General features: G+C 38.9%; 1 protein-coding gene across 4 annotated transcripts in view; it reads right to left on the bottom strand.

Annotated features, from left to right (window-relative positions):
• Positions 1-9663: 9663 nt before the first annotated feature.
• The window catches only part of LOC121942621 (protein ELFN1), a 153360-nt gene continuing 136538 nt past the window's right edge, over positions 9664-26485 (bottom strand). For all 4 annotated transcript variants that reach the window (XM_088075807.1, XM_088075809.1, XM_088075808.1 and 1 more), the window contains 4 exons: positions 20809-21572; positions 20569-20722; positions 18484-18650; positions 9664-16674 (listed from right to left, as the gene is read on the bottom strand). In XM_088075807.1, coding sequence (XP_087931933.1) covers positions 14589-16674; positions 18484-18650; positions 20569-20722; positions 20809-21098 — 2697 coding nt within the window. In that variant the 5' untranslated portion in view covers positions 21099-21572 and the 3' untranslated portion in view covers positions 9664-14588. The remainder of the gene's footprint in view (positions 16675-18483; positions 18651-20568; positions 20723-20808; positions 21573-26485) is intronic.

Raw genomic sequence — 26485 nt, 5'->3', positions numbered from 1 at the left:
GACATGCCATAGCATTAAAACGTGCAAATAAGACCAACAAAACCATAATATAGCATGTCGAAAATATGACCAAAACAGCAAGGCTATAGTATGGCAAAAATGTCAAAATTTGACACGTCCCAAAAAATTCAAAAACACCTCAAAACAGAATTAAAATAGCCTGCTGAGACATGCCATAGCATAGAAAGTTGCAAAAATCGCCAAAAAAACCAAAATATAGCATGTCAAAAAAATGACCGAAATAGCAAGGCTATAGTATGGCAAAAATGTCAAAATTTGACACGTCCTAAAAACAGGTGAAAACATTTCAAAACAACAGATTATAGCGTGCTGATACACACCATACCATTTAAAAGTCCAAATGAGACCAAAAACATCAAAATATAGAGTGTTGAAAAAATGACCAAAAAGGCAAGGCTATAGTATGGCAAAAATGTCAAAATATGACACGTCCCAAAAACAGTTAAAAACACCTCAAAACAGCATAAAATAGCGTGCTTAGACGTGCCATAGCATTAAAGCGTGCAAATAAGACCAACAAAACCATAATATAGCATGTGAAAAAAAATGACCAAAAAAGCAAGGCTATAGTATGGCAAAAATGTCAAAATTTGACATGTCCCAAAAATAGGTGAAATCATTTCAAAACAACAGACAATAGCGTGCTGAGACACGCCATACCATTTAAAAGTCCAAATAAGACCAAAAACATCAAAATATAGCATGTTGAAAAAATGACCAAAAAAGCAAGGCTATAGTATGGCAAAAATGTCAAAATTTGACATGTCCCAAAACCAGCCAAAAACACATCAAAACAGCATAAAATAGCGTTCTTAGACATGCCATAGCATTAAAACGTGGAAATAAGACCAACAAAACCATAATATAGCATGTCGAAAATATGACCAAAACAGCAAGGCTATAGTATGGCAAAAATGTCAAAAATTGACATGTCCCAAAAATAGGTGAAATCATTTCAAAACAACAGACAATAGCGTGCTGAGACACGCCATAGCATTTAAACGTCCAAATAAGACCAAAAACACCAACATGTAGCATGTTGAAAAAATGACCAAAAAAGCAAGGCTATAGTATGGCAAAAATGTCAAAATTTGACATGTCTCAAAACCAGCCAAAAACACCTCAAATCAGCATAAAATAGCGTGCTTAGACATGCCATAGCATTTAAACGTCCAAATAAGACCAAAAACACCAACATGTAGCATGTCGAAAAAATGACCAAAACAGCAAGGCTATAGTATGGCAAAAATGTCAAAATTTGACATGTCTCAAAACCAGCGAAAAACACCTCAAATCAGCATAAAATAGCGTGCTTAGACATGCCATAGCATTAAAACGTGCAAATAAGACCAACAAAACCATAATATAGCATGTCAAAAAAATGACCAAAACAGCAAGGCTATAGTATGGCAAAAATGTCAAAAATTGACATGTCCCAAAAATAGGTGAAATCATTTCAAAACAACAGATTATAGCGTGCTGAGGCATGCCATACCATTTAAAAGTCCAAATAAGACCAAAAACATCAAAATATAGCATGTCGAAAAAATGACCAAAACAGCAAGGCTATAGTATGGCAAAAATGTCAAAATTTGACATGTCTCAAAACCAGCCAAAAACACCTCAAATCAGCATAAAACAGCGTGCTTAGATATGTCATAGCATTAAAACGTGGAAATAAGACCAACAAAACCATAATTAGCATGTCGAAAATATGACCAAAACAGCAAGGCTATAGTATGGCAAAAATGTCAAATATGACACGTCCCCAAAGAATTCAAAAACACCTCAAATCAGCATAAAATAGCGTGCTTAGACATGCCATAGCATTAAAACGTGGAAATAAGACCAACAAAACCATAATATAGCATGTCGAAAATATGACCAAAAAAGCAAGGCTATAGTATGGCAAAAATGTCAAAATTTGACATGTCCCAAAAATAAGTGAAAACATTTCAAAACAACAGATTATAGCATGCTGAGACACGCCATACCATTTAAAAGTCCAAATAAGACCAAAAACATCAAAATATAGCATGTTGAAAAAATGACCAAAAAAGCAAGGCTATAGTATGGCAAAAATGTCAAAATTTGACACGTCTCAAAAACAGTTAAAAACACCTCAAAACAGCATAAAATAGCATGCTTAGACATGCCATAGCATTAAAAGTCCAAATACGACCAAAAACACCAAAATATAGCATGTTGAAAAAATGACCAAAAAAGCAAGGCTATAGTATGGCAAAAATGTCAAAATTTGACATGTCTCAAAACCAGCGAAAAACACCTCAAATCAGCATAAAATAGCATGCTTAGACATGCCATAGCATTAAAACGTGGAAATAAGACCAACAAAACCATAATATAGCATGTCAAAAAAATGACCAAAACAGCAAGGCTATAGTATGGCAAAAATGGCAAAAATTGACATGTCCCAAAAATAGGTCAAATCATTTCAAAACAACAGACAATAGCGTGCTGAGACACGCCATACCATTTAAAAGTCCAAATAGGACCAAAAACATCAAAATATAGCATGTTGAAAAAATGACCAAAAAAGCAAGGCTATAGTATGGCAAAAATGTCAAATATGACACGTCCCAAAACCAGCCAAAAACACCTCAAATCAGCATAAAACAGTGTGCTTAGATATGTCATAGCATTAAAACGTGGAAATTAGACCAACAAAACCATAATTAGCATGTCGAAAATATGACAAAAACAGCAAGGCTATAGTATGGCAAAAATGTCAAATATGACACGTCCCCAAAGAATTCAAAAACACCTCAAAACACCATAGAATAGCGTGCTTAGACATGCCATAGCACCAGAAAGTTGCAAAAATCGCCAAAAACACCAAAATATAGAATGTCAAAAAAATGACCAAAACAGCAAGGCTATAGTATGGCAAAAATGTCAAAATTTGACACGTCTCAAAAACAGTTAAAAACACCTCAAAACAGCATAAAGTAGCGTGCTTAGACATGCCATAGCATTAAAAGTCCAAATAAGACCAAAAACATCAAAATATAGCATGTTGAAAAAATGACCAAAAAAGCAAGGCTATAGTATGGCAAATATGTCAAAATTTGACATGTCCCAAAAACAGTTAAAAACACCTCAAAACAGCATGAAACAGCATGCTTAGACATGCCATAGCATTAAAACGTGGAAATAAGACCAACAAAACCATAATATAGCATGTCGAAAATATGACCAAAACAGCAAGGCTATAGTATGGCAAAAATGTCAAAAATTGACATGTCCCAAAAATAGGTGAAATCATTTCAAAACAACAGACAATAGCGTGCTGAGACACGCCATAGCATTTAAACGTCCAAATAAGACCAAAAACACCAACATGTAGCATGTCGAAAAAATGACCAAAAAAGCAAGGCTATAGTATGGCAAAAATGTCAAATATGACACGTCCCAAAAACATTTAAAAACACGTCAAAACAGCATAGAATAGCGTACTTAGACATGCCATAGCATCAGAAAGTTGCAAAAATCGCCAAAAACACCATAATATAGCATGTCAAAAAAATGACCAAAACAGCAAGGCTATAGTATGGCAAAAATGTCAAAATTTGACATGTCCCAAAAACAGGTGAAATCATTTCAAAACAACAGATTATAGCGTGCTGAGACACGCCATACCATTTAAAAGTCCAAATAAGACCAAAAACATCAAAATATAACATGTTGAAAAAATGACCAAAAAAGCAAGGCTATAGTATGGCAAAAATGTCAAAATTTGACACATCTCAAAAACAGTTAAAAACACCTCAAAACAGCATAAAATAGCGTGCTTAGACATGCCATAGCATTAAAACGTGGAAATAAGACCAACAAAACCAAAATATAGCATGTCGAAAATATGACCAAAACAGCAAGTCTATAGTATGGCAAAAATGTCAAATATGACACGTCCCAAAAACATTTAAAAACACGTCAGAACAGCATAGAATAGCGTGCTAAGACATGCCATAGCACCAGAAAGTTGCAAAAATCGCCAAAAACACCATAATATAGCATGTCAAAAAAATGACCAAAACAGCAAGGCTATAGTATGGCAAAAATGTCAAAATTTGACATGTCCCAAAAATAGGTGAAATCATTTCAAAACAACAGACAATAGTGTGCTGAGACACGCCATAGCATTTAAACGTCCAAATAAGACCAAAAACACCAACATGTAGCATGTTGAAAAAATGACCAAAAATGCAAGGCTATAGTATGGCAAAAATGTCAAAATATGACACGTCCCAAAAACAGTTATAAACACCTCAAAACAGCATAAAATAGCGTGCTTAGACATGCCATAGCATCAGAAAGTTGCACAAATTGCCAAAAACACCATAATATAGCATGTCAAAAAAATGACCAAAACAGCAAGGCTATAGTATGGCAAAAATGTCAAATATGACACGTCCCAAAAACATTCAAAAACACCTCAAAACAGCATAAAATAGCGTGCTTAGACATGCCATAGCATAGAAAGCTGCAAAAATCGCCAAAAACACCATAATATAGCATGTCAAAAAAATGACCAAAACAGCAAGGCTATAGTATGGCAAAAATGTCAAAATTTGACACATCTCAAAAACAGTTAAAAACACCTCAAAACAGCATAAAATAGCGTGCTTAGACATGCCATAGCATTAAAACGTGGAAATAAGACCAACAAAACCAAAATATAGCATGTCGAAAATATGACCAAAACAGCAAGTCTATAGTATGGCAAAAATGTCAAATATGACACGTCCCAAAAACATTCAAAAACACCTCAAAACAGCATAAAATAGCGTGCTTGGACATGCCATAGCATAGAAAGCTGCAAAAATCGCCAAAAACACCATAATATAGCATGTCAAAAAAATGACCAAAACAGCAATGGCATGGCAAAAATGTCAAAAATTGACATGTCCCAAAAATAGTTCAAAACATTTCAAAACAACAGATTATAGCGTGCTGAGACACGCCATACCATTTAAAAGTCCAAATAAGACCAAAAACATCAAAATATAGCATGTTGAAAAAATGACCAAAAAAGCAAGGCTATAGTATGGCAAAAATGTCAAAATTTGACACGTCTCAAAAACAGTTAAAAACACCTCAAAACAGCATAAAGTAGCGTGCTTAGACATGCCATAGCATTTAAAAGTCCAAACACCACCAAAAAAAACAAAAAGTAGCATGTTGAAAAAATGACCAAAAAAGCAAGGCTATAGTATGGCAAATACGTCAAAATTTGACATGTCCCAAAAACAGTTCAAAACACCTCAAAACAGCATAAAATAGCGTGCTTAGACATGCCATAGCATTAAAATGTGGAAATAAGACCAACAAAACCATAATATAGCATGTCGAAAATATGACCAAATCAGCAAGGCTATAGTATGGCAAAAATGTCAAAAATTGACATGTCCCAAAAATAGGTGAAATCATTTCAAAACAACAGACAATAGCGTGCTGAGACACGCCATAGCATTTAAACGTCCAAATAAGACCAAAAACACCAACATGTAGCATGTCGAAAAAATGACCAAAAAAGCAAGGCTATAGTATGGCAAAAATGTCAAATATGACACGTCCCAAAAACATTTAAAAACATGTCAAAACAGCATAGAATAGCATGCTTAGACATGCCATAGCATAGAAAGTTGCAAAAATCACCAAAAACACCATAATATAGCATGTCAAAAAAATGACCAAAACAGCAAGGCTATAGTATGGCAAAAATGTCAAATATGACACGTCCCAAAAACATTTAAAAACATGTCAAAACAGCATAGAATAGCGTGCTTAGACATGCCATAGCATAGAAAGCTGCAAAAATCGCCAAAAACACCATAATATAGCATGTCGAAAATATGACCAAAACAGCAAGGCTATAGTATGGCAAAAATGGCAAAAATTGACATGTCCCAAAAATAGGTGAAATCATTTCAAAACAACAGACAATAGCGTGCTGATACCATTTAAAAGTCCAAATAAGACCAAAAACATCAAAATATAGCATGTTGAAAAAATGACCAAAAAAGCAAGGCTATACTATGGCAAAAATGTCAAATATGACACGTCCCAAAAACATTCAAAAACACCTCAAAACAGCATTAAAATAGCGTGCTTAGACATGCCATAGCATAGAAAGTTGCAAAAATCGCCAAAAACACCATAATATAGCATGTCAAAAAAATGACCAAAACAGCAAGGCTATAGTATGGCAAAAATGTCAAAATATGACACATCCCAAAAACGGTTAAAAACACCTCAAAACAGCATAAAATAGCGTGCTTAGACATGCCATAGCATTAAAACGTGCAAATAAGACCAACAAAACCATAATATAGCATGTCAAAAAAATGACCAAAAATGTAAGGTTATAGTATGGCAAAAATGTCAAAATATTACACCTCCCAAAAACAGGGGAAAACATTTCAAAACAACAGATTATAGCATGCTGAGACACGCCATACCATATAAAGTCCAATTAAGACCAAAAACATCAAAATATAACATGTTGAAAAAATTACCAAAAAGGGAAGGCTATAGTATGGCAAAAATGTCAAAATATGACACGTCCCAAAAACAGGTGAAAACATTGCAAAACAACTGATTATAGCGTGCTGAGACACGCCATACCATTTAAAAGTCCAAATAAGATCAAAAACACCATAATATAGCATATCAAAAAAATGACCAAAAAAGCAAGGCTATAGTATGGCAAAAATGTCAAAATATGACACGTCCCAAAAACATTTAAAAACACCTCAAAACAGCATAAAATAGCGTGCTTAGACATGCCATAGCATAGAAAGTTGCAAAAATCGGCAAAAACACAAAAATATAGCATGTCAAAAAAATGACCGAAATAGCAAGGCTATAGTATGGCAAAAATGTCAAAATTTGACACGTCCCAAAAACAGGTGAAAACATTTCAAAACAACAGTTTATAGCGTGCTGAGACACACCATACCATTTAAAAGTCCAAATAAGACCAAAAACATCAAAATATAGCATGTTGAAAAAATGACCAAAAAAGCAAGGTTATAGTATGGCAAAAATGTCAAAATTTGACATGTCCCAAAAACAGGTGAAAATATTTCAAAACAACAGATTATAGCATAGTGAGACACGCCATACCATTTAAAAGTCCAAATAAGACCAACAAAACCATAATATAGCATGTCGAAAAAATGACCAAAAAAGCAAGGCTATAGTATGGCAAAAATGTCAAAATATGACACGTCCCAAAAACAGTTAAAAACACCTCAAAACAGCATAAAATAGCGTGCTTAGACATGCCATAGCATAGAAAGTTGCAAAAATCGGCAAAAACACAAAAATATAGCATGTCGAAAATATGATCGAAATAGCAAGGCTATAGTATGGCAAAAATGTCAAAATATGACACGTCCCAAAAACAGGTGAAATCATTTCAAAACAACAGATAATAGCGTGCTGAGACACGCCATACTATTTAAAAGTCCAAATAAGACCAACAAAACCATAATATAGCATGTTGAAAAAATGACCAAAAAAGCAAGGCTATAGTATGGCAAAAATGTCAAATATGACACGTCCCAAAAACATTCAAAAACACCTCATATCAGCATAAAATATCACGTTGAGACATGCTGTAGCATTAAAACCTGCAAAAAAGACCAACAACACCATAATATAGCATGTTGAAAAATTAACCAAAAAGCAAGGCTATAGTATGCCAGTAATTTGACGAGTTTTTAAAAATACCCAAAAACACCCTAATAGCATGCAATACTATAGTTTGCCGAAAAATGTCAAAATATAACATTAGAATATTTCTAGACTTACACATTGCTGTTGATTTTTTTTTCTGCCATCCTTGCGGCTCTATGGACGGCAAAATGTTAGTGAAATGTCTCAACAGCTACTGAGGATTGGCACACACATTTTAACAGACATCCATAGAGATTCTTGAGCGTTTGTTTTTCAACTTTTTTTCATGTGGCACTCAAGATAAATGGTAGTAACTTTTTTTCCCCAGTACTTAGGTTCATGATGAAATTCCTGCAAAATGAATGCCTTTTCCATCAGTCTGAGTCGGTCTTACTCAGTCCATCTGCATGGTAGCATGCTAAGGTTAGCATTTATCTCAAATCGCTGCGTGACCATGGTAGAGATTCCCAGGGCTGCTAGTATGGCTATAGAGTCTTTGTCTTTGTTTATATAATTCATCAATGTCGAGATCACCACAAATGCAATTTCATTTATGTTCATGTATTGGCTGAAAGAAGATATGAGAAACAGATCAAAATCAGTGAAAACAGAACTATCCGTATGGCAAGATAGCAATTGAGTGTGTGAGAAAATGGTTTTGTTTTCTCCAGAGTGGTGAACTCTGCATGGCTGTTGCTCTTTCACTTAGCACCTTACTAGCTTATAGGTACAGTTAGAAAAGGCCCAGCTGAACCAGGATTTGCACGGGTTTAAAAAACAGCCATGATCTTAATTCGACCTGATTGCTCAGACAAAATGAGCAAAGGCTCAGTTTAACCAGGTGTCCCGAGTCACCTAATGCAGCTCGACGCAACGAGAACCTCAGCATCATGTCGCGCAGTGGGAGTAGGTATATCTGATGGCTTCCTAGCATGCACTGCGACAATGTCATTGCATCATTTTATCTAGGTTTTCACGCTGTTCTTAGTGATACTGTGATCTGCAATGCTGCTGTGTACATTTCATTAGTCCTCTACTTCCTAGTCAAGTGAATGTGATTATACCCCGAGTGATGCTGTACGTACGATTGAGATTCTTACTCTTGGCAGAACTCCACTGGTTCGATGCAACATTGGACCTCATGAAATAACATTCTCTTTAATTTCTCTTATATTTTCTCGAACTTTCTGGTTAGAGAAAAATAAGAGAAGTCAACTCCAGATGCACCAAATGTTCTTAACCATCCCAATCTGCTCTTACCCGTGAGTGCTCAATGCTGAATCTCACTGGGTCATAAGTCACCCCCTAAACACTCTGTAAACGCAGGTTTGGTGTTGTGTGCAAAGACTCTGGCACATGGCCAGGACTGGAGAGGTGTTACCAAAATAAATTGTAAGAGGAAGAACTTCTGCAGTAGTAAAACTGAATAAATGTCAAGGAAATTAATGTGATTTCAGGGAAATGTTTTGAAGTATTCAAATAAATTGTTAAATAATTAAAAGGAAGAGCAGGTAGTCCTCACACATACAGTATATATGAGAAACTGAAACCATGAAATGTTTTTTGCATGAAAAATGACTCATATGATGATAAAAATAGTGGGCAATTCATTTTCTAATTATTGGACTAATTGTTTCAGCTGTTCTCATATATTTTCATATGGTTTTTGAACAAAAATCTTCATTTATTACAAAGTTACATAATAATAGTAGTGTAGTAAAGCGTACAATATTTCCCTCTAAAGTGTAGTGGAGTAGAAGTTGCAAGTGGAATGAACTTAAAATACTACTACTGAGTGCCCTCAACCACTCGTAACATTTTCTCTCACCTAAGAGAAAAGCAAAAGTAAACACTGGTGAATCCCAAAGATCATTGAGGATACTAACAAAATAAGGACAAAATCGTGAATATGAGCAAAAATAAGTGAAAATTCTTTCATAGTTTCTTGCATGAGGCCCATTGATGATAATTTTATTACACCCACTGCAGTGAGAATTTTGGAGACATATTCTAATTTAATTATAGGACTTATACATGACTTGCAAACTCTTTGCAGGCATTAGCAAATGTTGTGTTTGTCAGATAATTAGTGGACCTGTTTCTTGGGTGAAAACTGAACTGAAAGGAGAAAGTTACACCTTTGATTGTAATATCATAATTAAATTATTTTGACACTTGAGTATAGTGTTGCCCTCAAAAGAACATACATGGAAACAGATTAGAAATTATCTGGGCTGTACAAGTCTGTGGTTATACTGACCTTTATGACCTTTAACTGCAGAAAAACCATGTCTGCAGCAGACTTAAAGGAAGACTTTACCCACAAAATGACCATTTGTATATCAATTAACTATGCTGTGTTGCCTAAAATTCATGAAACAAACCCTATTTTTTTTGCATGCCTCCACCCAAAACGGCAAAAAATACTGATTTATTGATTAACTGGAGACCACAATTAAAAATGACTAACTTTATAAAAACACAATGCATTTTCACTTAAAAACCTTAGTATTAGAATCCAGCTTTGGAAAAAGCATAGTTAAGTTTCATTCTCAATTAAGTTTTAAAAGGTAATGTTTTAGTTTTATTTATTTTATTTATATTTTATTTGATAGGGACAATGCGAATGCACATGGTACAACTTCTGCCTGATAGAAACAAGCTGTGGTAACTGATGTTTCAAAACAAAAACAGAACATTAAGTGAAAAAATGTTCCAAAACAAAAGCATAAGTGTCCATATTTATATGTTTTTTTTTAAATGTATATATAGGCCTTTAATTAATGTGGTTTTCTTGGCATTTTTCCTTAACTAATTGATAATTTTCTAATGACACCTTCTCTCTTTTTTAAGTCAATTTTCAGTTCATTTTATTGTCACCCTTTACTAATTTTATTGCGGTATGGTGTCAAGTTGCTGGCTGTCTTTTTTCATATGTTTTTGAAAGCAATCAAATCCGTTTGCTCAGGTTTTAAGCATTTAAATACCTGTGAAAGGCGTCTGAAAGCAGCACAAGAAAACTGATGTCAATCCACTTTTCAAAGGGTTGATCCCTGGATACAATGAACTAGTTTATTGAAAATTTTTGACTGTGTGTTCTGTGGATTGTTCAGAGTAACTGGGACAGTGTTATAGAGAGGGATGTTTTTAAAGGTTAGTTTCAACACTGAACACCACCAACAAATTTGTCGCCCTGCATTGGGTTCAGGTGGAAATAGAAATCTCAGAGACAGAGTGGTATCTCAAAAAACTTCACCAAAACTATACCTGCTTGTGATGTGGAAAAAAAACGACCCTTCAAGCATTTACTCCAGAAAAAGTAACCAAACAGAAGTGGTTGAAATGTGAAAGTCCTGAGTGTGTTTAAAACTTATGGCATGGTTTCTCCAGGAAAGGAGACAGTGAAAGAAAGGCTATTTTATTGTGCTCATTTTAATTTTTTTTGACAAGAAAATAAAGAAAGAAAGCCTCTGAGAGGTCCTATGGCAGAGTGTTCTCTCTATCTCTTACTCTTTCTCTTGCTCGCTCGCTCCTGAGTCATTCACTAGAAGAATGTAACACAAGCTTGAGGATTTCCTTGCATCATGCTCCATTGTCGTCTCTGTCTGTTGTTAGTAGGACCTCTATTTATTTCCACTTTCTAGGCATTGTTGTTTCAAAAACACAGTTTCTCTTCATCACGCTTCAAAGAATAGCAGCGCTGATTAGGGTCGACTGGTCGCTTGGACCATCAGCTTGTTGTTGTCTGATACCAGATGAGCTCTGCTACTCTCTGACACATGATAAATGCAGGCCATTATTGTTCATAAACATAACAAAAAAACAGTACTTTAATACATCGCTACATTGATATTACTGTTACTCAAAGAATGCTCAAGTGAGGCTTAAGAATCAAGCAATTATAAAATTGCAGTCAGGAAAGTATAAGTTAAGAAAACAGGAACTTCTTCGATTTTCAAAGCAATGCTTGAGTTAAAAAGATTAAAGAAAATCGAATGTTTTAAGGCTGTTGTTAAGTTAAAGCCACAATCTGGGACGTGTAATGCAGAAACAACCACGGCTCATCAGTTCCCTTTAGGATCAGACTTGGATTGTTTGCTGCAGCAGTAGAGGAACAATGTCATTGCTGCTGCAGCATGAGGAGAGAAAACGGCCTTAAAAAAAACAAAAAACAGTAACGAATGTACTTTCGCAGTGCTACAAGCAGCTGCGGTAATTTCACTAACCCACGATTATGGCTTTAACTGGACTTAATGACTTGAGCATTCTGAACTCATTATAGCAGACGAAAAAGATTTTATACAGTGTTTCCATTCACCACTAAACTTTTCATTGTTCGCCAGCTCTGTTTCAAATGTGTAGTTCCAACGTTGGAGTCAATGCCGTTTCAGTTCAGAAAGCACTGTGATTCAGTCAATGTAAGCATTTGTAATTACAAACCATTTGTCAATACTGTGAAAACTACATGTTTGCTAAATTCCCACTGAATTGAAATGCTCTTGACTCCAGCCTTAGTTTATAGTCCTCTTAAATGAGTTGTTGTAGCACAGTTCAGTATATAATAAACAGCAGTATTTTTCACATTTTTCTCCCCTGTTCCGCCTCCAGTATTTAGATCTTGTACATGTAGTCTCTTTTCACCACAATAGTGATCACAATTTACTAAAACACTATACTATTTGTCAGTTGAAAACCTTTAATAAGGCAAAACCCCATTGCTATTACTTCGGCAGATGTCTGCAGTTTTGGATATCTTTGTGGACATTTGGTTCAATTGGTGACACACACTGGCATGAGGAAAGGCGTCCATGAGAATCTGCCCTGAGTGGTCAGATTTTGTTGTTTTAGAAAGCCAAATATTCCTTATTTATGTCCAATGACTGAAACACAAGTGGCCGTCTGAAGAGAGGTTTCTATCAGACAGATGAGGACACTGTTTCAAAGTAGCTTGTACATCAGAAACAGAAAATCAAGCTGCTTAAACAGAAATAATTTCTCAAAGAATACATTCATCTGTGTGTGGTTGTGTTTTTGTGTGCATGAGTACACTTGAATGTGTATGCATGTGCTAGAGTCGTAACTGTAAGGGTGATGGTGGGTAAATAGCTGGGGCCGGGTCAGGGGCTATAAGGGGTCAATTTACTACCACAGTACTTTGGTCTTAGAAATGATTAGAGGATAGAAGGGGTGCAGTGAGCCAATGGGGGTGGATCGTTTTGTGCAAATTGTTGTTCTGTTTGGCAAACTGATGTGTTTCGATGAAGAGGTCTGTAAATAGTAGTATTTAAAATCATTTCAAATACTTCTTTGTGATTTATCAAGTTGGCACAATGGCACCACAGTGGAACCAGAGGAATCCAAAAAATAACAAGTAAAAACCTGGGAGATGGGAGGAGAGGGAAAAGAAATGAATTGTCGATAAAACACAGTGGAGCTACAGTGTATCGGGAAGGAAGCTGAGAGTTTTAGGTCTTTTCCTAAGAGTCGTTTTTTGATTTTGAACAGTGCAGATATGTTTCCCCTGTGGGAATTGAAGACATTCATTTGAAGATTAGAATTTTTAGTTCGATTTCAAAATCAAAAACGTACCATTGTAAGTGAGCAGGTAGGTAACTAACTTGGGATTCTGGCTTCTGAAAAGTCTGAAAGATTTCAAAACCATGTTGTACAAACAAAACAGTCACCTCTGTTGCAAATATAGAACTTCTCTCTCTCATCTGTACAGCGTTCCCTCTTTAGGAGGATGAGGAGCAGGTGTAGCAGGGGGTTCACCAAGAGAAAAAGATGGGCTTGTTTTTGGCTCAGCAGAGAGCACATTCCTCTTGGTAGAAAAGAAGAACTCAAATGTCTCGTCCATCATAGTTTGTCTCTGTTGGTGTGTACTTCTCAGCTGAGAGGTTCAAAACAGTCAAAACACAGTCACAGGACAGAGCCATGCCATATTCAAATAATAGAATATTAATGATGAGGAGCATAGGAATAATAAGAAGACCAGTAATGTAATAAGAATAATTAATAGTAATAACATATCATTCTAGGTTTTTTAAATTCTCTATATAAAAACAGTGGCGAGGAGAAGTTGGTACACAGTAGGGCTCTACTATCCCCCCCTTGGTTGATTTGGCACGTTATACTCACTCTCTGGAGAGAGCTACCTACTCATTCTCAGCACAGTTGAGTACAACTGTTGCCTGGCGACCCATCCGGAATTTGTCATTTTGATGATATCAATTGCCAAATCACAGCAGATCTTTCAAAAAGTATTTTATCAGAGCAGCATCGCAGGGCGCGACGCAAAACAACCTCCCCAGCAAAGCAAAATCTTGATCAATCCACCGGCGTGATAAGAATTCTTGAGGTTAATCTGCCGTGGTCGGCTTTGATGAACGTCAGTCTCAAGGCAGATTAAAAGCGTAGCCAGGCTGTTCAGGATGGATTGCCTGGCAACATTTAAGGTTTCTGCTCTTAATGTTGATTATTTTTTTTCTCTTCATTCAAAACTTAGTACAAATAGCTACATAAGTCTGAGCTATAATGTGTATTACATTACAAAAAGTAACTCAGTCTCTCTATAAGTTATGATTTTTGTTGTTCAGTATAATATATTAGTTTGGTCCTCCTTCATGTTCTCAGAAGCAAAGGTAAAGTGTGTGTATACATATGTGTGAGTGTGTGTGTGTGTGTGTGTGTGTGTGTGCGCGCGCATGTGTGTGTGTGTGGTTTGACTCTGTAGATCCTGTAAGGTGTGCGTGTGTTTGTGTGTATTTACAGGTCCTTTTTGTATCAGTCTGTGTTTCAATATGTTATGGGTGCAGTGTTGTTTTTCTCCATCTTCAAAGTGTTTGGCAACTCCAGATGTGGGATCAGGTCTTCTGCTGGGCCGACACACCTTTCCAGTAGTCCAGTATGTCGTGAAGATCCTCGTCCTTAGCAAACTGAACCTTTCGCCTCAGCGCATGTCCGGCTGCGACATATCCTTCGTCCTCCATGGATGCCTGCCGGTGCCTCTTACGGTGCAGTTTGAACCTCTCCCACAGCCCCAGGGTTGGGGTGCAGAGGAGCCCTTCGTCCTCCTCGTCTTCTTCTGGGCTGGAGCAGTAGCTGAGGTTGTGGTACTGGGGTGATAGCGGGTAGTGTGGTGAGAGCTGGGAGTAGGCCAGCTCCCGCTGCTTGGCCTGCCTGCTGAGGGTGAGGGGGTCTAACATGGAAGGCTTACGGGCCCCTGGGTGGTGATGGAGCTCCTGCAGCATCTGGGGGTGGTGCTGCAGCTCCTGGAGGTGCTGCTGGGAGCCCGGATAAGAGTGACGGTGTTCATTGTACTGGCGGATTCTCTGAGCTTCAGCTCGTAAGATAGCAGCAGCTGGGGTGACTGTACGGATGGCCTCTCCTCCTCCGCCCCCCCCCCTTTCTCCTCTCTCCCCGGGCGAGGTCCTCTCGATATAGCGGGTCTCTGATGAGTGGTAGCCTCCCTCAGAGCGGAATGAGCGAGGGCTTCGAGCAGAACCAGGTGAAGAGGAGGTGCTGGGCCTTTTGGAGGTCGGAGGTGCCTCCACGCTGTGGTGTCGCTGCAGTGAATGATGATAGCTTCTCCCCCTCTCTTCTCTCCCTCCTCTTCCTCCCTTATAAACTGGGGAGAGGAACTCGCCTCCTCTTTCTCTCTCTCCTTGCTCAGAGAGAAGCACCAGCTGCGGCTCTGCTGTAGAAACAGCCCCTCCGCCTGCAGAAGATGGGGATTTCATCCCCTGTTGAAAGGAGGTAGACTCAGATTTGAGAGCATCTATGCAGTTGTTGATGATCTGGTTAACTTTATCAACTTCTTTAGCAATGGTTGAGATCTCTGCTACAGAACCCTGGGGATTTGCTTGTGGCGACATCTCTCGCTCTCGCTCTCGTTCTCTCTCCCTTTCAATGCCGGACCCTCTCACCTCCATGTAGTTAAGTTTAGCAGGCTTGTGCACCGGTGTTTCTATCACCTCCTGCAGCTTATACGGATCAATCTCACCACCCTGAGGAAGGTAGGGCATTCTGGACAGACTGTCCCCAGCACCAAGCTTTTGGGAAACAGATCCTCCACTCCCTCCCTCGATATCCCCTTCTCCACCATACTTGAGCTCTATCAAAGTCCTTTGGATCCTGCTCATCTTCCTCTCCTTCTCCTCCATGATCCTCTTCTTCCTCAGGCAGTGGACAACTAGGCCAAGGAAGAGTAGCATGCCAAACAAACAGCCCAGAATAGTCATGATGTAGTGAGTGGCTGACGACTGATTTGCTATCCTCTCAGCCCCGGCCCGGCGGCCAGTGGAGATGGTCAGACAGGTATGGTTGAAGCGCAGGGAGTTTCGTATCGAAGCCACACAGTATGTGTAGTCAGTGTTAGGTTTTAAGTTCGTGAGCTCAATATCTTCTCTTTGATTTTTCAGATTTTGGATATCAGTGAAGAAGCTGTTGTTATAAAGCATTAGGATGTACATTTTCCTATACGGATAAGGAATCTGAACCGTGATCACAGCACTCGAATGCAGCACCTGCTTTAATGTCATGATGACGTCAGTGAAAATGGGGCTCAAGCTGATTACCTCATCAGGTGGGGTCCCGGAAGCACAATCGTCCAATCCGCAGGGAGAGGCAAAATCTGGGGTCGGAGTGGTGGAGTCGGCTGCGCCAAGGACATAGAAGGACGTCACGCTACCGTCGTCTGTGCACACCAGACTGAGCACATGCAGCGCATTGCGTTGGGTAGGCATGCGGGGGTTCTGGCTCAGAAGGTTGTAGCCGAAGAACCCTTGAGGGGAGTCGCACACCATCCTCTCACTGGTTCTGTTGGGAAAGGCTGAGAGCCAGCGCAGGAAACCCAGCAGCTCACATGAGCAATTGAAGGGGTTGGTGTAAAGTTCACAAGTGGTCAGTTTAGAGAGTCCAGAGAACAAACTGCCATCCAGCACCTGGATCCTGAAAAGGGACAAAGAGAAAATTGTAGATTCAAACAGAAACTTCACCTTCAGATACACTCAAATAGCTGGATACCATATCATGAATTTGTCAACAATCAGTATCACAAAGTGTTACAGCAACGAAGCATTGCACATGTTTGGCACTGTCAGACTCATGATGGACAATTTAAGCATCTTATTCTTCGTCTTTATCTTTTTTATTCACATATACTTCTCTCTTGTCAATATATGTCTCCTACATTACCCACTATGCAAATTAGTTGTAGCTCTGGTGAGCTCACGTCTGCCTTACTCCACATTTTTAACCTTGTAGTCTTCAGCCCCCCCAAGTGACATTACTTGAGGCAGTTGATCCGACTCTGCAGCGCTCCCTCTGGAGCCAAGGCTTTATTTTCTGAACTTTTCCCACATACACAGTTGTATTCCTCACGGCTTGTAAACACACTTTGAAGTATAAAATCGGCACGCTTCCCCTTTAAATGCTGTTTGTTACTCAGTGTTCTTGTACTTCAGTTTCTGGTCTTAAACATTTCCCAAAACACCTCTCAACATGCCACAAAGAACAGCTAAACTTCTGCTGTTGCTTTCACATTTAAGTCAGAGATCAATACCAGTTATGGTACCAATAGTAAGAACAAGACAGTTATTTCCTCTGCGACAAAGTATCTCAACTTTTATTTAGAAGATGTCTTGTTGCAGTATTGCATCATAGTTTGCTGAGGATACTGTCAGTGAGAAAAATCTGTACCTCTGTATCCTCTGCAATGTTTGTTTCCCCAGTAAGTCTGCCAAACACTCATGCAAAGAGACGAATATAGAGAGGAGCCCTTAAAACTTTGATTTTAGGGTCACGACACCAAGTTTGACATTTAACAGTGATATTTTGGCCCTATTTAGATACACTTTGAAGGATTTTCCAAAAAACAAAGTTTAGACTCATGCATTATTAATCTCCTCAATCATCACTTTGACCCACTAGAAGTGTTTGGCTGTGTATTCATCTGCAGAGACTCTGAACTCTGCCTGTGTTTTCCTGTTTTCCTCTTATTTTACTGTGTGCAGGATGTTTATGTGCATGTACCCCCACAGAAGTCTGGCGAGGTTGAGGTTCTCTAAAAAAGTATAAACCACATCCCAGACTGCAAGCAGCAGACATCCAAGACAGCACAGAAAAACGCAAAGCAGCGAGGCAAAACGCCAAACAAGAGTGAACCTGGGGTTGGCTTTTACTTCTTCTTTCACAGACAAGCGTGTCTGCAAACAGTAACCAACAACCTTGCATATAGAAGTTATTAAAGTCTTCATTGTGTAAATGATTAAACTTATTGTCTTTGGCCAGTCTGCACCATACACAAGTGAATGACAAAGTCAGAAAGACAAGTCAGATTGTGAGTACCGTTTTTCAGATTTTGCGTTGAATAACCCTTTCATATACCACTAATAAACAACGAAACGGCTGCAGTTTGGAGCTATAGTTGTTAAAATCAATTTATTGTTCATTTGTTTAGTCTATAAAAAGGTCATTACAGTTTCCCTGAGCCCAAGGTAGCTTTCTCAAATTGCTTGTTTTGTTCACCTAATAGTTTAGAAACCTCAAATATACTGCATTTTCATAGATACAATAGAAAATCTGTGAATTCTGACACTGAGATAATCCAATAATGTTTACATTTTTGCCCTCAACAATTAATCAATTATTTAAATTGCTGCAAATTCTTTTCTCAAAGTCATCGATTATTTTGTCTGCTACCAAAGCTTGTTTTCTCTCCCTCTCATTAGACACACATACATGGACACAGATCGTTACCTGTTCATGGAGAGGTCTATATTCTCTATATTGGGGCATTCCCAGAAGGTGTTGGGTGTAACAGTCTCGATGAGGTTGGCTTGCAGGTAGAGATACTGCAGCTTGCCCAGACCTCGAAGCATCCCCTCTGTCAGGTTCCTCAACTTGTTAAAACCCATCTGGAGAACCTGGGGAGACAAATACAAGTGGGATTATTCTAATCTCTGAAGAGCTGGCCAGCGCCAAGCATCACACAGTACAAGCTGGAAACATGCAGAACAAACAGACGACGGTTCAGTACAATTCATGTTTCACATGGTGATCTAAGCCTCTATGCTGTGCGCAATTTACTAAGATCTTTCTTGTTCACATTTTACCTCCTGGCTCAGCTCCAGCAGCTGGGGTAGATGTGTAAGCATGCCAGCTAATTATGGCTGCGTTCAGCTTAGTTTGCTGAAAACACTTTTTCTGCATGTTTCTGTAAGCCATAATGAACGAGTGTTGTCTTTCTTGTGTGTCTCTATGTCCATCTGTGTGTATAATACTGGAAGAGTTCAGATCCTTTACTCAAGTAAAGTAGGAACAGTACCACGGTGTGGAAATACTCTCTTTGGTTACAGTTAAAAGCTCTTCATTCACAACTTCGAGTATGATCATTGAAATGTACTTACAGGATCTGCATGCATTCAGAACATTAATTTGCTTTTTAAAGATATAGTGGAGTAATGGCGTCCTGAACGGAGAATGATGTCATGCTCCCTCTATGTGTGTTGTAATCTGACTTTCTCTGTTCTTTCTTGTGGTAGACAGTCCAGAAGCATTTGCATGTTAGTGCATGTGAGTACCTGTGTGTGTATCCCAATGGCTATCTAACTGCTGCTGCTCTGCATAGCGCTCACACAAGGGTTACTGCTAACAACCACCATCCCAATGCATGGAGGCTGAACAGTGTCATCACAGAGGCATAACAACCACCCCCAGTTCCCCCCTCAAGTAAACACCGTTAGCTCTGACAGCACTGTTGCAGTTGTTAGCACTGTCACACTGATAGAACTCCTCGCTGCTAACACTGTTAGCATTAAGGTGCCTGCTCAGCCGCCTCCAAGTTGAGAGTCGTGTGCCAGCAATTTCGACTCAGACTCTGAATGATACATGTGCTCTGAATATCAGATACAGCTCCTTTAATATTATTAGTAATAGTAGCTAATTTTGAAGAATTGTTTAGTAATACCAATATAATACATTTTTCGGATACCTTACCCTGAAAAATAAACAAAAATTCTTACAAACATTGTACAAATCTGAAGCCAATAAATCCTGGATACGGCTGCTGCCATCTTACGCTGGTGATGTCATTTGGAGTCAGATTCTGCCCATTATTGATCTCAGCAGTATCAGGTTTCCTCCCATACACATGTCCAACCAATTGCAAGCAGCTCCACTGATCGCCAGCACACCGATTAGAACACACAGCTGTCAATCATGACATCAAACTCCCTTTTTATATCATCAAATAACTAATTTCAACCAAACTCATATTATAATTGTTGTTGTTATTACTATTATGTATCTAGTTATCTATTTTTATTAAACACCAAAAGACCAAACACCAAAATCAGGATGGTAAACTACCTAAAAAGAGTCAGTTAGTTAGTTAGTTGGCTAATTAAGGTGAAATCAACATGTTTTGGCTTCACTTCTGGGGAGCTGTCATATGATCTTTCTTATACAGTCTATGGTTAGCACCACAGAAGTGCTGAGGTTTGTTTTATTATATGTTACTTAATGGGATTATTAGTCTGCTGATTTTAATGTTGCAGCTGGTTAAGATGCAGCTAATTTTAATATTTAACATTTATTGTTGGGTTTTTTAATCTTTAAATATTGAATTTGATGTTATGCTGATCCATATTATTTCCATCTGATATGTTATGTAGTAGAGGGCTATATTAGCTTTTCATAGAGTAATTGTAACATGCCCAGATACCACAAGATGTATCAAAATACAGTATTTGCTAAATGCATTTACCTGCATTGTGTGCATGTGCATTGACAAGTGCATCCATGAAAATGTGTATAATAGTAACACAATATGTCATTGCTCACCTGCAGGTTGAATTGTGCTGAAAATGCTCCATCTTCCACATAGCTGATATCATTCTTGGTGAGGTTCAGATAGGTGAGGTTGCCAAAGCGGCTGAGTGAAGAATAATGGACTGACCGTATCTTGTTCTCATTCAGCCTCAGATCCACAATAGTGCTGTTGAGAGAGGTGAGAAGGCTGTAGATGTTTGACAAAGAGACAACATAATATTGACTAAACTCTTTTATTGTAAGTTACCTTACCTGTTAATGTGAGAGGGGATGGCCTCATAAGGTGGCTGGTTCATACTGCAGATAGCCAGCCACACAAAGCCTTTCTCACCTTCGATTAGCCAGCAGTCAGCTGTTACCATTGGCAACCGCATTATTGACAGCAGGGCGAGCCAACAGAGCAAGGAGCTGGCTGTGGACAGGACCACTGATGAAGAACCTCCAGTCAAGTTATGTCTCTGCCGTCCCTGTCCTGTCCTCTGGGCCATTTGGGATGTCGTTGCAATATCCATTGGAGAAAGCCGAGCAGAGATGCTTACCATCTAACATTTATCCATGCAGGCTAGCGCCATTTGAAAGGGACTGCGGGCTTGTTTGTACAATAATATCTCAGTGTGTGGTGACTCGCTTTTGCTTTTTGTCAGATTTGTGACTGGATTGCTTAGAGTGTTGTCACAGCATGGTAAAAACGTTCTTGTTTCTCTTCAGCTTGTTTTCTAATCGTACAGCAAATTGAAGATTAAGTGGTGTGAGGAATTTATCAAAGTAGAAATGAGCACAGGAATTGGATGTATCACTTCATTGGCAGTATGTGTGTCTAGGTAAACTGTATCAATTGTTCAATTAGGGGGTCGCATTTGATTTGTTGTGTATAAATTGGCAAGAGGAAGTCGTCCTAGTGCCAGATTGGCTGGTACTCATGTCTTCTGTGACCATCTGCATTTCTGATTGGACAAGCACCTCTTTTCTTTCTTCCTCATTGCTCGCTGCTCTGTACTTGGTGTGAGAACTCGTCCCTGGAGGGAAAGAAGGAGGGAGAGAGAGATGGGAGGAGGGTGTTAGAAAAGAATCGCTAATGAAACACAGTGGTTTATACCAACAAACACAACCCTGTTACCAGCATGATGAGATGGAGGTAGTTATTTCTACTTATATAACAGTCTGGCACACACCCGCCTACACACACACACACACACACACACACACACACTTGTGCATGCACACACACACACTCCCTTTACTCAAAAGACCTTTCTACACAACAAGCACCTGCAAATCTTAAAAATACGGTTGTTGCTGCTATACACACTCACACAGACACATTTTCTGCCTCGCCATTAGCCTCTGGGTAAAGAAAGGGCTGAGAATGGCCCTCACTCTAATACTGTATTTAATTGATCAATCTGCTCTACATAAAAATCTTCAGAAAAAACAGCTGATGTCTGACGGAACAGGAGAGACAGAAAGAGGCTGGGAGAAAGTAAGAGGCTCGCGAAGAGCTGTGGAGATACAAGGAGGAGGATGAAGAAGTGGGCGCAAAAGAGTGGTGAGGAAAGATGCCTGGGGGAGGGGAGAGAGATGGAGCGGGATAGAGGGAGGGATAAGGCGGTAAGGAGAGAAAGAGGCCGAGATTCTGTGAGAAAAGTAGGAGGCTGGGAAGAGAGAGGGATGTAGAGTGGCTCTCTGTCTGGGGAATTTGCTAAAAGAGTGGCTCCCTCTTCTCTTTGAGAGCCTTTTTCTCAGCTTTAAGAGCAACAAACAGGATGTGACATTATGGAGGGGAAGAAGAAGGAGTGGGAAGGAGCGAAAGGTCCGGCCTTCCTTGAAGCATCTTTTGGCTGCTGTTCCCTCCTTATTGATTACAGATGAACAGTGAGGCAGAGAGGTGCTGATGTGTCCCCTCTAATCTGGGAAGGAGAGCAGTGCTTTTTGAGAATAACGGAAAGCTTCTCTGAACTTTTATGTGTCCTTGTGAAGAGCAAAAGTCCTGACATCACATCCTGGTTAGCTTCTCTGACTCATTGTTATCTCACAGTGAGGGTCTCTTTGATCTTTCTTTCTAAAAATAAAAAAGAGGGGTTTACTACGCATATTCTAAGATAACAATAGTGCAGTGTACGTCATTACAACTTGCTTCATTATCCATGATGTTGACGTGGTCTCATATTATCTTTCCAGCTTCTTAGCTGTAATCTCTACTGTCTGAACAAGACAAAGACTCTCAGGCCACACCAGCGGCTCTGTGCTGATGTTTGGTGTGTATATTGTTCACTATCTGATTTTCGATGTAAGCATGCTGACATTTGCTAATTTGCACTAAACACAGAGTACAGCTGAGCCTGATAAGGGTTTTGCACGGATTTGGGCATAAGCTAAACTATGTGCAATATCAAAACTTTAGCCTTATGGTGCCACTAGGTTAAAATTGTATTACTACAGTCATTGCAATTGTATATTGAATATTGAATTGAATATTAATGTGCATACCAAACTGTTTAGCAATCCATTTAATAATAGCTGAGAAAATTCATGTGGACTGACATCCATAGCCTCACATTAATAGAGTCCAGTGGGGTTGGGCAGTTTTAAGGCTCATGTATTCTCTCTTTACGAGCAAAAATAGATACGTCTTCAAACGTTGTAAAGGTCACCGCCCTCATACTTACATGTGTCCTTTGTTTTGGCATAGATACACAGCCAATAAATGGCACTGAAGGGCAGAGTAAAGTTGGCAATGGCAATTGAGGTGACATTGGAGGAGGTTGTAATATTGTATCTTGTAATAGAGTCCTATCAGATTTGAAATATGTTACACTTTCTCCACAATGTCCAGTGGTACTACTCCATTTTGTCCAAATACGTAAGCTTACAGAAAAAAGGCACAAATACAGATGAAATTAACGCAGAGTACTGACAGAAGGCTCAGTCTGTCTCCATCTCCATAGCTAACGTTGAGCATACATGAGCCCTAATACCTACATTACTGATACATTTGGTATCAACACTTGGGAGATGGCCTCTGGGGCTCAAGTTCCAGATATTTTCACAAAAGCCCCAAATCACTGTTATTCTTTTAAGGGATCTAATATAAGTAAATGAGTAAATGTTCTTCTCTTGGCCTAATATTAAATTCAGCAAATTGCAGACCACATCTACTTGGCGTTGTGAAGGATTTGTAATTTGCAGTTAGAGCAGCCCAGATTATCATGGGATGAATGTAAATGTAACAGATTCTTCAGCTAAACATTTATTCAATGAACTCTCCTCCTGCACAGTGTAACAAAAGAAAAGGTTTCAAGATTTCTACCCTGACTATGTTATGCAACTTAAAAATAGTAACATCAGACAAATTTTGCCTCTCTTTTTAGGTAGCAGGAGTGAAAGTTAGTCATCCTCAACATTTGTTGTGTTGTGGTTTCAGAATGGTGTAGGAAGGTGTGGTCAGTTGGAGAACAATTAGATAAAAAAAATAGGTTGTAGACTTTAGTGGATGATTTTTTTGTCCTTGGCATATATCATGTTTCCCTCCGAATTATGTACAGATGTGCATTTAGGCATTCTATTATCTCAAATGGCTTGAAAAACAGTGCATATAGCTGCTGTAAATGGCAAAAAAATCCCCAAGGAAGCATGCCCCTGAACCCCCCTAAATACTAGGAATGTCTGGCTCCACTGCTGCTTCTTGGTGCATGGTATTTTTACATATATGCTGCTGTTTTATGCATGCACACTGCAAATTCCCAAATGTAACATTTCCATTATGTATCATTAAAAACTGTCCTGTATTTTAATGTGCATGTGATTGGGTTATTAAAAGAGAAAAAAGAAATGCTTATTGTTGGGCAATTCATTTCTTAATGAAGATGTATTCAGGAGACTTTTCATTAAAGATTCACCTCATAAATCATAGCACATGGCTCTGCTCTACTCCATGATACATTAGACACTTATATCATAATAATAATAAAAACTATTGGAATTGATGATGCTGTGGCATTACTTTGCGTAATATCGAAACAAAATTTTTTGGCATTGCTGCCATAGCTCGTCACTCAACCGGCCCCAGTCTGTCAACCTGGTGTCATCTAATCTGCAACACTCTGGAGCTTGGGGGGAAATGGTGTTTTTAAAGGCAGCTTATAACAGATACATTGTAAAGTCTACAATATAACTATTTATTCATAGACTTTTTTTTTAACAGTGAACCGTTCCTATCTAGACAAACGGAGTGTGACATAACCTTATCAGCAATATCTTGTGTGATTACATAAAACATTGTGGGTGAAGTTGTGCTGAGGGGCTGTATTTTTAGTAATTTGTGTTATTGTAAAAGCCAATGAGATTTTGAAAGAGCTTTCTGTCCCTTTAGAGCAGACCCTGGAAGTTGTGGCATCATCTTTGCTCTCTGTTTAAACGTCACAAATGCACACTAGTGTATGTGAGCATTTTAGGTGTGTACGCAAAAGCAAAGGCTTTTCCACCCAGTCAGCACAATCTATAATTGATGGTGAGACTTCCTCCCACATAGCATGAGACATACTACCCAGTTAGGCCACAAGAGAAAGGGTAGGAACTGCTGCCAGCTACACACAGCCACACAAACAAACAAGCATACATATGCACAGGAAATGTCCATTCTGCTGACCAAGGGTTAAGCTCCGGTAAACAAACTGTTGAGAGCAGAGAACATGGGGGTGTAGCAAGGACACAGAGCTGGCAGAGGAGAGCAAAGAGTTTAGTTAACATGCAAAGATGGCTGATTTGTGCCTGACCTCTTTTTGTACGGAGGTAAAGTGATGTCGACTGAAGGGCCAGAAGACAGAACAGGAGTGCAGGGCAGCAGAGAGCAGAAATAGATACAGTAGCAGTTACTGGTTTGCACTTGACCTCCTTTTGTGGTAAATACTCTTGTAGTAGCTAACGTGATCTACGCAGGAGGAGCTGTTAAGAGTCTGTCGGCCTCTTTTCCATTTTGCATCATTCATCGCCTTCTCCGACCACACTCACACTCTCTCCGTGCGTACACACACGCGGATGGAATATTCCTGCACTCAGCATCATGACCGGCTCGTTTTCTAGTCGTGTCACACTCAAAGATTTATGGGGTACAAAACGTCATATGGAAGAGGAGTGAGGTGGACTCTAACCTTGCTTTGCTGAGAGGGTGATGGTTATTGTGACAAGGTCGCTGTGGTTTCAGAATATACTGTGTGGATGTATGACTTCTGAAAAAAAGATGTATGTAAAAAAACCTTGAGAGTGTTAAGAACTGAGCTTGTTGACTCTGATTCACAAAAACAGACAGCAGTGTCACCTTTCCCACACACTACTGAGTGTGCTGAGCCTCTCTACAGGCGTGTGCTTTTCTTTGTAACAACTGATTTAACCAGCACGTCGCACACGCATACGGCGTCAAAAGCAGCCAAACGTGCTGTAAACAAGACAAAACCAAAGTCCAGAGTCCTTAGATGTCCTAAAACCTTCATGACTGAATATCTTCATACAGTCATAGATAATCTCAGCAATCCAGCAGCTAGTCAGAGAAAAATAAACAGCAGCAAATGAGGCAAGTTATCAAAAATATTTAAAATCAAAACACAGACTCAAAGCTTTTAAGATACAACAGTAGAGAACATCTTGAATTGTATTTCCGATGCTCGATTCTACTGTCAGACCTCTCTGTGTCATAGAAGTATCCAACAACAACAACAGCAACAAAACATACCCACACTATGAGTCAGAGAGGAAAGTCAAGCTTAAGAAATACAATAAAGATGTATCCTGCTGAGGAAGGTTAAAGCTTTTTTTTCTGCCTCTGCCAGAAAAGCTGCATTTTCAGTGCTGTTTGTTTGATAAAGGGACTTAACAGATTTTAGTGACATCTGGTTGAAGGTTAGGCCATGGGCCAAGGAAAAAGTGTTTACATAGT

The sequence above is a fragment of the Plectropomus leopardus genome, chromosome 3 (assembly GCF_026936395.1).
Source record: "Plectropomus leopardus strain MGB_pleo_1.0 chromosome 3, ASM2693639v1, whole genome shotgun sequence".
Lineage (NCBI taxonomy): Eukaryota > Metazoa > Chordata > Actinopteri > Perciformes > Serranidae > Plectropomus > Plectropomus leopardus.
The sequence above is the reverse complement of the archived record's forward strand: the minus strand, read 5'-3'. Positions and strand labels throughout refer to the sequence as shown.